Source organism: Pseudorasbora parva, chromosome 8 (genome assembly GCF_024679245.1).
Source record: "Pseudorasbora parva isolate DD20220531a chromosome 8, ASM2467924v1, whole genome shotgun sequence".
In the NCBI taxonomy this organism is placed as follows: domain Eukaryota; kingdom Metazoa; phylum Chordata; class Actinopteri; order Cypriniformes; family Gobionidae; genus Pseudorasbora; species Pseudorasbora parva.
This window is the reverse complement of record NC_090179.1, coordinates 31,014,803-31,027,069: the sequence shown is the minus strand read 5'-3', so window position 1 is coordinate 31,027,069 and position 12,267 is coordinate 31,014,803. Positions and strand designations below refer to the sequence as shown.

General features: G+C 34.4%; 1 protein-coding gene across 1 annotated transcript; it reads left to right on the top strand.

Moving 5' to 3' along the window:
* Positions 1-285: 285 nt before the first annotated feature.
* Positions 286-12,203, top strand: gkup (glucuronokinase with putative uridyl pyrophosphorylase). Its single transcript, XM_067450878.1, has 23 exons — positions 286-443; positions 590-696; positions 779-823; positions 1,029-1,182; positions 1,304-1,375; positions 1,619-1,707; positions 2,973-3,129; positions 3,243-3,320; positions 5,041-5,132; positions 5,213-5,318; positions 5,403-5,482; positions 5,712-5,780; positions 6,111-6,171; positions 6,276-6,292; positions 6,479-6,536; positions 6,632-6,724; positions 6,806-6,866; positions 7,410-7,523; positions 7,605-7,662; positions 7,784-7,852; positions 10,211-10,274; positions 10,386-10,457; positions 11,424-12,203. The coding sequence occupies exons 1-23, from the start codon at positions 387-389 to the stop codon at positions 11,508-11,510; spliced, it is 1,860 nt and encodes a 619-aa protein (XP_067306979.1). The 5' UTR covers positions 286-386; the 3' UTR covers positions 11,511-12,203.
* Positions 12,204-12,267: the final 64 nt, after the last annotated feature.

Below are 12,267 nucleotides of genomic sequence, written 5' to 3'. Positions count from 1 at the left end.
ACGCCCATCAGAACCCAGCGTTTTGGAGAGTCTCAAAACCAGTGTAGAAAATAGCCTGTTAGTTAGGATGTTTTTGAATGTAAAAAACACACAACTAAATCATTAGTTCACCTCAGACAGAAGTATACATTTTTTTTAAAAGCCAGTTCATGACACCTTTAATAAGTAGTATACAAACAAACACGAGTTTGTGTAAAGTACTAAATGATGAAACGGCTTGCCATATTACAAATGTAATCGTGAGCCTGTTTCTTTAAGGATTTGTAGGGTTTCCGGTGACGTGTGTTACTTCACGGTTGTAACTGTGTTATTAGTTGCACTATGGACTTTCTACTGTGATGGAAGGATTATACTTTGCTATTTCAAATAAATAATAAGCAGGAGCAATGATTTGCATATTGTTAGTTGCAGGGCACGGTACGATTTTAGAGACACAGATTAAGGTAAATCGATTGATTTAAACCTTTTCGAATGAGCTGCAAAACAGTTATGATTTCTTAAATCTTTGTGTAATTTTGCAGTTAGCCTTTCTATTAACTTTACTGCCACGTTAATTTCACGTAAATGTTCAATGTCTCTTTATTTCAAGAATGATATTACAGGTCTGTATGCTCATCTGCCCGGTGTTCCAAAAGCTCTGTTACCTGGGGTGGGGGGAAAGAAAATATTGGATTTCTGGTGGGAAACCGTCAACACGTGAGTCATTACATTTGTTAGCATTATTGTGAAAGGCGTTTTCCATCCAAACTAATGCAACACAATATTTACCCTCTCCCAGTCGCCAGCTCTTCAGTGAAGTCTATCTGGTCACGAATGCTGACAAGTAAGTCCTATTTGTTCTGCCATTTGACATACATGGCAACCTGGTTTGTTGAATGTTTACATTTTTCTATTGTGGAAATAAGGGCTGGAAGTGTGGCTTTTTTAGTCTGTTTAGGTCGGATATACAATAGCAGCCAATAAACCCTATATTTAAATTTAAAATGAATTTAAAATTGTATATTGCTTGAAATCTTCACTCAATTCAGATACAAACACTATGAACGGTGGGCAACAGCCAATGACTTTCCGGTGGAGAATGTTGTGAATGATGGCAGCACTACTTTGGATGACAGACTCGGGGCTGTCGCAGACCTTGAATTGGCCATCCGAAGCCGACAGCTACAAGATGACATTATGGTGGTATGACACAGCATTGAGCTATAAACTTGTATAATATCCTTTTTCCAAGACCTATTTTATTTTACTTAAATCCTAAATTTGAAGGAATGTTTTCAATTGTGTTCGCATATTGCATTTGCAGATTGCAGGAGATATGCTTTGTGCTGATCAAAACTTTGATATTGCACAAGTCATTCGCTTTTTCAGATCCAAGGTAAGAGAAACTCATTAAAATGACTGTTGTAACAAGTTGATTCTTGTGGGTGAGATGTCATAGTTACCCAACAAGGTTCGTTCATACTTATTTGTACTTTCCCGCTTGCACCATAGTGGGATGCTCATCCAGCACAGACTGTATTTACTCCAACTTATCATTATTTCCCACTTGTTTAATTTGTTGAAATCATTTCTGCCATTTCTACTCCAATTTAATTCTCATTACAATTTGATACTTTAGCCTGGAGAACTTGCTATATATTATGAGCTGGAGTCAGGAGAGAAGAGCTACTCCAGAGGAATTGTTGAAGTTTGTCCAAACACCCATCGGTGAGACGGCATCTTTACACTGTTGTGTTGTCACGGAAGAAGTAACCCCTGATATTATAAAATTAGCCAATTTATGTGTGTATATATATAAAATTGTATGTATGTATGTATGTATGTATGTATGTATGCATGCATGTGTATATATATATATATGTGTATGTATATATATATATATATATATATATATATATATATATATATATATATATATATATATATATATATATATATATACATACATATATATATACATGCATGCATACATACATACATACAATTTTATATATATAATGGCCATTGCACTCTAAACAGCATGCTTTTGTGCTTTATTGTTCAATAATTGTCATTAAATAGAAATGTAGCAGTGTGACATGATGGCAAAAGTCAAATGAAATGTAAACATTAAATAAACATAAATAGACAAGTAATTGTATAAACATACTTGTAGACATAAGTAAAAAAGTAGTTTTAAAATGCAAAGTGACATCTATTAAACATTACTAATTCTTAGTTTTACTTCTATTAAACTATTCAAAAAACACAGAAATAGACATTATTATCTTGTGATACTCAAGTCATTTATGCCATATTATATCTTCTGAGATAATAAAATTAACCAAGGTTAATAGATTCTTTATTATATTTTTATATAGGGTGCATGGCAATTTATGTACTCTAGGGGGATATAAATAACAGGGTTTGGATATCAGGGGAAATAACAGGGGTAAATTAAATGTAGACAATTGTGTACAGAAAATAATCATTAGACATAATCATTGAATATAAACATACCTATGGACAACTCTTTTTTTTTTTTTAAATGACGTTATGATTCTAAAAGTCAGTACTTTTTTTTACTGGTTTTATTTTATTTATTTATTTTATTTATTTTACTTATGTCTACATGAATGCTTATGTTTATAAATGCTTATGTTAATATATGGCCCAATGGAAAATGTAGTCAATGTTTGGAAAGTTAAAAGAGAGCATGGGTGGAATGTGAAGTCCATCTGGACGTCTAGCTCCCCCTCTCTTGATGTAATTTAGGCATAATGAGTGGAGCTAGAAGGTTCAACCACACCACCCTACCCATAACTATATCCCTCCACCCATTAGATCCACAGAGGTGGAGCTGGACTAAGTCAAGCTCAACCAGTGATGTCCAAAGAGGGGGAGTTGAAAGTCATTTGGCTTTGCAGTGAGCAGTGAACACTACTTGAGTTTAGCATTTACTACAAGCTTCTGTCTGAATCTGTCTACACCAGGGTCATGCGCTTCCTTGAGAAGCCTCAGGAGGGCGTCACCGCGTCCCGTCTGGCAAGTGTGGTATTTTACTGCTTGCGCAAAGAGTCCTTACCATACATCTCTGAATTCCTTGTTCAACACTCAGATGTTAAAGATAGAACCTTTGGCATGTTTTGGGTAAATGTTTTAAATTATCTATGAATTTTAAAATGTAAAACATTAAGCCTTTGTGTATGTGTCTTTAGATTTAATGTTAACTTCTATATTAAATATGATTTTACTGTTTGTAGGAATGGCTTATAAATGAAGAGAAAGTTCCTGTTTATGGGATGAAGTTACCAACAGGATTTCAACTAATTGGACAAGTGGTGGGTACAGATGTAGCATTATTTAGGTTAATTTTTTTTTTTTTTATGGTTTTTTGTTTTAAGTTTGTGGTCGGTAAGATTTAAAATGTTTTGGAGAGAAATTTCTTTACAGAGAGAACTCTTCTAGAGAACTCTTCTAGTTTTCAGTGTCAGAGGATTCAAAAATCATTAAGGCATGTTCACACCAGGAACGATAACTGTAAAGATAACCATAACAATAATTATATTAACATCCACATCAACAAATAATAACGCTCTGTTTATAATAAGCGTGCTCTGCATCTATTTTTATTTTTTTAGTAAATCTTTATCATTATAGTTATCTTGTGACTGGACCTTAAGATACTGATTTGGTTAGATTACAATGTTGAAAACTTTTGTGCTGCTTAATATTTTTGTGAAAACTGAATTATAATTTTTTTAGGATCCATTGAGCGAAATGTTATATAGTATATAATATTAAATACAGCATTTATTTGACATCTTTTGAAACATTAAAAATGACACAAGTCACTTTTGATCAATTTAATGTATCCTTGTTGAATGTACGTATCAATTAAAATAATCCTGCTGACCCCAAACTGTAGTGTATACCACGTTATTCGAAACATAATGGTAACATGTTATAATAGTGTACAGTAATAAAGTACTTACAAATCATGAAGAAAATGTTAATTCATAGTTAATATATTGTAGTCAATATACATTGTTAATATATTAATAGGCTATAGACAAATATTGAGTTTTTCATTCATTTTCACTATAATTAACACAATTATAATTGTTTAATTAGCTCGTAGTAAAGAAATTGTTAAATAGTTATTAGGAATAAATAGTTCTCACTTTAGGTCTTGGAAAATAGGACAATTATTTTAAGTTTGTGCTGTAAACCAAACTTTATTAATTGCATTCATATTCAGTGTTCGTACTTATTTGTATTTTCCTGCTTCATAGTGGGACGCTCATCCTGCACACACTGTATTTACTCCAACTTATCATTTAATTTACTCCAACTTATCATTATTACCCACTCGTTTAATTTGTTGAAATCATTTCTGCCATTTATTAAACACACACATACACACACATGGTTTCCATGTTTTATGGGGACTTTCCATAGACATAATGACTTTTATACTGTATAAACTATTTATTCCCTCCCCTTACCCTAAACCTACTCATTACAGAAAACGTTCTGCATTTTAAAATTTTCACAATGATTTATACTTCCTCATAGATACTAAAATGTCACCACAGGGACAAGGATTTTGGATATTGGCATCTTTGTGGGGACATTTTGTGCCTATAATGTAGAGTTTACAGGACACACACACACATACACGTGCTAATGTAATTAATATCTAATAAAGGTTGGTTTTAAGCACTTAATTAATTACATTTTTCAATTTTCCTTGACCTAATTTAAAGTGAGAACAATCTAACTATTTTCTATTAAATAGTAATAATTGGGTTAATTACGGTGACAATGAATGGAGAACTCACTATTTGTATATACTATTTGTATATAACCTTTATATAGGCTTTAGTATAATGTAACAACAGAGACTACAATATATATATTAACTTTGAACTATAAACGTATAGTTTGCAAATGATTTGTAAGTACTTTATTACTGTGTACCTATTACAAAATGTTACCTAAATACATAGATAAATTGTGTATTAATACATGTTGAACTTTTAACATATGTTATTACAGGGTCTGTCTGATTACACAAAATGGCTCACTCACTATTCTTCAAAACAGCAGCTGTCTCCATCTAAACCCATTACATGCCGTTCATATGCCAGGTCAGTCAGAACACGGTAGTCTTCACAAATGCATACCTGCTTTTCATCACTATACATTGTGTCTGTGTGTTGACTGGCAGGGTTGGACTCATGGGGAACCCCTCTGATGGTTTCAATGGGAAAACCATTGCTATGACCATTGCTAACTTCTGGGCTGAGGTTACACTCATGGAGAGCCAGACTCTGGTATATAAAAAAATAAATAAAAGAACATTAGATAAGACATCATGGAGAGCACTGTTATTTATTCATCTCATTGTTTTTATTAAGGTCATTCTACCTCATCCTCTTAATGACCCAACTGAATTCGGAAGTTTGCAGGATCTCTTTCAGATCAGCCGGAAAGAAGGGTTTGTCCACACATCAAGCATTTGTCTCCTTTTTTCCTCCTTTTTTTTATGAACTTCAACAAATTGAAAACTTTAAACGAATAAATCATGTAAAATGAACATTCTGTCATCATTTACTCACCCTCATGTCGACCTTCAGTGGAACAGAAAATTAGAAATTTTGCAGAATGTTTCCGATACAACAAAACCAATTGTTTAAATTATTTATATACATTAATTTGCCTTACAGGTATCTGGGAGGTCTGAGACTTCTACAAGCCACCTGTAAAAAGTTTTACCAGTTCTGCTCTGAACAAGGGTGAGATCCAATAACCATAATTAAATAAATATATTTTCTTAAAGTCGTGATTATCAGGGTCCAATCATCTTATGTAGACATGGATCCTGTAATACAGAAATACAATGGCAGTGGCTTGTAAGTGTCTATTAAGTATTATTCCATGTATTATAATGAAATAGACAACTGATGTGTAAGTATTTTGGAGATCACAGTTGTCTTTTCAAACTGATTTTATTCAAGTCCCTTTTCCTTTTCAATAATCCATCGGATATATGGAATAATACATTAAAAAAAAAATTGTTGTGTAATTGGAATGATTAATGTATTTTCTTTCTTTTATGCTGACAGCATTGCTCTTTCCAAGCAGAATTTTACTCTCAAGTATGATACAAACATTCCTCGGCAAGTGGTAAGACTTATTATGATTATATTATCAGTTGTTTTAACGCAAATTGAAGTTCTAAGAATGTGAGTACATTCTTAACACTACTATATTCCTTTGATGACTTCTAGGGTTTAGCTGGCAGTAGGTAAGTCGAGCGTTAACTACAAACTTCCATGAACATCGAACAACAATGAACAACAACAGTCAGGTTCTCCAAAGCTCATTCATGTCTATGTAATTTGTAATCAAACACAAATACCCTGTTTCATCTGCTGTTGTTAGGGTCAAATTTGAATATTCTAACAGTACCATTTGGGTGTTCCCTGTGTAGTGCGATTGTGTCTGCCACACTGAAGTGCCTGATGAAGTTTTACAACATCACAGACAACGTATGTTCAGCATTCACCAATAAGTGGATAGATTTAGAACTTCTTTTTTATGTTGGAAAAAGCCATTAGCTTACATAAACTTTATCCTGAGTCAGGATCTTCCTAAACCAGTCCGAGCCAACTTCATCCTCAACGTAGAGACAGACGAGCTGTTCATCACAGCAGGTCTACAGGATCGCGTTGTGCAAGTATGGATATTCATATTAATTTGACCCATCTGACTTGCACTGTGCATGAACATGACTGTCTCTGTATTAACTCCCTAATAGGTCTATGAAGGCTTGGTGTACATGGACTTCAACAAACAGCTTATGGACGAGCGCGGTTATGGTACTGTGTTTGAACAGAAATATTATTTTGGGCAATATAAGTAGCATTTTTCATTATTTTATATAAACCTGGGATTAACACTCCTGTTCAAAAGTCTTTTATGCTGACTCAAGGCTGTAATTATTTGATTAAAAAAATACAGTAAAATTGAAAATAACTGTTTCCTATTTAAATATAGTTCATAATGTAATTTATTCCTGTGATGATAGCTGAATTTTCAGTCTCACATGATCCTTCCAAAATCATTCTAATATGCTGATTTGCTGCTTAAGAAACATTTTGTATTATTATTATTATTAATGTTGTGCTGCTTAATTTTTTGTGGAAACTGCAAAAAAAATGTCTGGATTCTTTGATGAATAGAAAGTTCAAAATAACAGCATTTTCGGAAGTAGAAAATTGTAACAATATAAAAGACATTACTGTCACTTTTGATTAATTAAATGCATCCTTGCTGAATAAAAGTGTTAATTTAATCCCCATAAACTTTTAAATGGTAATGCATTTGCAATATATACCTGAAGTGACTAGTATTTTCTATAGGAGAATACATTCCCTTGGACATGAGCGATCTTCCCTTGTTCTGGCTGGCATACTTGGGCGATCCAAGTGATTCTGGCCGGATTCACAGTAATGTTAGACAGCGCTGGTTAAACGGTGAGTCCTGCTTTATGCCTTGGTTTATGTTTTGATTGTGAATGAATTTAGCTTTTCATAAGTCTTGTTCTGTCTGGACAGGTGACTCTGCTGTGGTTGAAGCTATGAAATCGTTTGCTGAACTCACAGACCAAGCCCGGTTGGTTCATCTTTGAGCACTGTTCCTTCAATAACTGTAGCGTTACACTTTTCATGCAGAATTTGGAATAAGACATGGTGAATGAAAAGTGCTTTAAAGGTGCTTTTCTCACCTTACGCAGGGATGCCTTTCAGTGTAAGGACTGGACCAGACTCGCACAGCTCATGGATGAAAACTTTGAGCTACGGCGGTATGGTGTTTTAGTCCATTCATCAAACAAAGTCGAATAGAGGTTTAACTGCATGTCACTAATCTGTTGGTTAATGTTGTAGATTTAAAGGGATAGTTCATCAAAAAATTAAAAGTACCCCATGATTTACTCCCCCTTAAGCCATCCTAGGTGTATATGACATTGTTCTTTCAGACCAATACAACTGATGTTATATATAAAAAATGTCCTTGCTAATTCAAGCATTATAATGACACTGATTTGAAGCCCTAAAAAAGTTTATTAAATGGGTACTTCAGCGCTGGAAAGATGAATCTGTATTTAAACTGGGTCATCAATGTAGTAGAAATGTGAAATTATTTTTGAATTTGGTGTCTTCTAGACTGAGAAAAGACAGAAAATGTATTTTTGTCCCATGGGGATGAAAGACTACAATTCCCAGAATGCTTCACTGCCCTGTGCCATTGCCAACGCCACCAACTTGATTACAGTGACTGAGTTAGAGAAGACACTACAATTAAAAACTGAACGTGTCTGTTCAATATAATGAGTGAGTTACCGCGCGAGTATCAGAGCACTGAGCACTAACTGCACGAGTGATGAGAGCTGAGGTAATCGCGACTACACTCGCGGCATATATTCACAACGCGAGTTCAGTCTGGCGCGTTTCAGTTCATGCCTTTACAAGCTTAACTTTCATAGAAATTAATTTGAGAAGTTAAAAGACTTACATTGCACACCATAGCTCCGTTTAAATGAGTGCCTGTAGCTGTGGGCTTAGCTCTCCCTGCAAGCTGAGTGTAATCTCCCAACCCCCATGCGCGGATTCAAAACATGCAGAAATGGCTCCCTCTGCTGGCTGTAGTCTTTAGCCTTTGGGCAAACATTCCTCCTATGATGCAAAAATCGTCAATTTGCATCATAGGAGGAATTTTTCCAGAAATAAAATGCATAAATCTCTTGTCTCAGGGAGATATGAGGGGGGAAAGCACAATCATTTGAATATACTCCAGGGTTTCTACTGATACAAAGCCATATGCTAATCGCTGAAGTAACCCTTTAATATCCATCCATTGTAAAAGTAATCAACATGGCTGCAGGTGGGGTTAATAAAGGCCTTCTTTATTAAAAGCGAACCGATGGGTTTGTGTAAGAGAAATATATTTATTTAACGTGTTAAAAAGTAAAATATCTAGTTTCCAGTGGACCGGCTTCTATATTCAACTAATGAAAAAAGCATTCCTCGCACGGCGATGACGTTGGACGTAGCATAAGTGTTTTAACTTCGAGAAGCATTACACTTTCTTTGTAAGTTGAATCTGGTCGGCCGGAAACTGGATATTTTACTTCATAAGGTGTTAAATATGGATATTTTTCTTACAACAAACTCATCGTTTCACTTTAAAAGGGCTTTATTAACCTCTGGAGCTGTGTGGATTACTTTTATAATGGAATGATGCACTTTTTTGAGCTTCAAATTTTGTGCTGCCATAATGCTTGGATTAGCCAGGATTATATATATATATATATATATATATTAGGGCTGTAACGATATGCGATATGAAATCGAAATCGCAATACGCAGGTCCACGAACCTGTATCGCGATGTGAGAAGGCAGAATCGCGACACACCCCTTCCAACTCCCAGAATTATCCTTCCTGTCCAGGTCCAACTTTTAAGTCAGCAGTATGGCAACATTTCAGCTACCCGGTGGAGAACAAGGATGGCAATCGTGTAGTTGACAAGACCCACACAATTTGCCGTAAGTGTTTCAAGAAGCTTCCCCAACCGGCTGGCAACGTGGTGTGAGCGTGGCGTTTCTGTTGCGTCATCCGCGGGGCGGCTGCGTGGCGTTTTCTCTTTCTTTGCACACCAGAAGCGTGTCTGACGTGGCGCTTCTGTTGGTATTGATGTACAGGAGGCCCTATACTTCATGTTAAATATATATTGCCTATTGGTACCGCAAAGAAAACGTCGGCAGTAGCCTATTGACCATACAGATATATGGTATTGACGGCAAAATAGGCTACAGAATATTGTACAGAATAAAACTGTTTTGTCCCCCCCATATCGAGGTTTGTATCGTACCGTGGGTAAAAAAAATCGTGATACGAACCGAATCGTGGGTTTGGTGTATCGTTACAGCCCTAATATATATATATATAAATAACTCGGAATGTATTTGTCTGAAAGGAGAATGTAATATACACATAGGAAGTAAGACTTGAGAGTATGGGTAATTTTCATTTTTGGGTGAACTAACCCTTTAAGCTATAAGAACCAACAACAAATCCTTCCCTGTGTTTTGTAAATAAAACAGGATTTTAATGTGCATTTATAAATAGATGCCTCTGTTGAAGATGCATTGTGTCCATTAGGTCAGTGTATACTGAAGACTGCTTGGGCCCTGGAAATCTGAAAATGGTGCAGCTTGCTAGACAGGTAAATGAATGTGTCAATGTGTTATTCCATAAATACTACTAATGACATTAGAAGTAATCTGACTTTTAGAAAAAAGCTGCACATCAGAATGCTTCTTTGTTGTCTATGTAGTTTGAATCTGCAGTCAAATTGCCCGGCAGTGGTGGTGCTGTGGTGGGCTTGTGTATGGACCAAGAGCGGCTGGTATGGCAAATCTTTCGACTTTTATATATTGCTTGTTTGTAATTTAATTTATGTCATGTGAATTGCCATAATTAGGAGGCAGCAAGTAACTTGGGATTCTACGCCAAGCTATTGAAAATCGTAACATTCATAAAATCAATACGTTTGTACAAGAAACCATTTTAATGTATTTGGTTTATAATGTAAATGATTTATATTAAGACATTATGAATTTATCAAACATAAACATACACTAGTGTTCAGAGGTTTATGGTCTGATTTTTTTTTGTTTTTTTTAATGCTCACTTTTTATGCTTCATTTGATAAAAAAATACAGTATACAGTAAAAACAGTAATATTGTGAAGTATTTTACAATTTAAAACATTTCAGTTTTAATACATTCTGAATTTTTAGCATAATTTCTCCAGTTTTCAGTGTCACATGATCCTTCAGAAATATTTCTAATGTGCTGATTTGATGCTCAAGAAACATTTCTTATTATTGCTGAAAACAGTTGTGCTGCTTAATATTTTAATATCTTAATATTAACATATTTTGTAATATTATGAACTTTGTGACTTTACTGTCACTTTTGATCAATTTAATGTATCCATACTGAATAAAAGTATTAAAAAAAAATATTTCAAAAAAATGATGAATGACCGCAAACTTTTATTAGTGAGTGTATATATACACATAGCTACCAATCTACTTTTTAACTTGTAATTATGAGTTAGTCTAGAACTTGTAATAACTGTAATTTTAATATGATGTGAAAACAGCATCAACATCATAAACAGATCTTGTAACTGGCTGATTTAAAGTTAAAACTAACTTGGATTGGTGTATATTTTTGATCTTTCAACAAGTGACCGCTGAATTGTAATTACATTTATCATCATCATCATCATCAAAAAAAAAAAAAAAAAAATCTTCTTTTTATTGTACCCCATTGTAAAATTATCTTTATCATGTTTTACCTCTAGGTGGAGATGAAGAGGGCTTTCCAAGAGGCGGGATGTGTGTTTTGTCTTATTGTGCCTTATGACCCATCAGTGCAGGGTCAGAACTGATCACCCAGTCAAAAGGTTGTATGAATTGTTGGCCAAGAAGCTGAGATGTAAATGGTCTGCTAAAGGAACAGCTTAAAGGCATAGTTCATCCCAAAATTTTACATTTTACAATATACATTTGCAAACCTGTATGACTTTATTTGTTCCATGGAACATAAAATATTATATTTTAGGGCTTTATTTTTGGTCCGTATAGTAGACTTGCAGCCAAAACGGTTTTAGTTACTATTCTTCAAAACATCATATTTTGTCTTCCACGGAAAAAAAAAGTCATACAGGTTTGGAACGACATGAGGGTGAGTAAATGATGACAGAATGTTCATTTTTGGGTAAACTATCCCTTAATATTTGCACTTGAGTTTAAGTGAACTCAGGGCTTTTCTATTTCAGACTTATATCACAGGTCATTGTTTCATGGTAGGTGGGGCTCCAATTGTTGCACGTTTCAGATAGAAATGAGAAACAATTGACTTTGCAATGGTAGCCTTTCACACCCATCCTGTTCTTGTGTCGTAAAGATGTTTTTGTGCAGAGTCCAGAGTGTTTACTTTATTTCATAAAGACATGATTGCGAATGGTGTTATTTAATCATGCCTGTAGTCAACTACCAAATTCCTACCAATTATGTTTCTCATTTTGTCAATATGTTAATGAATCCAATAAATCCTTGACTCTCTTTACTTTAGTAAGTTACATGGATGTGATTGAATGTGTAAATATTTTGTATTTGGTAAGTTCGTGTTTAATACTAATGTAA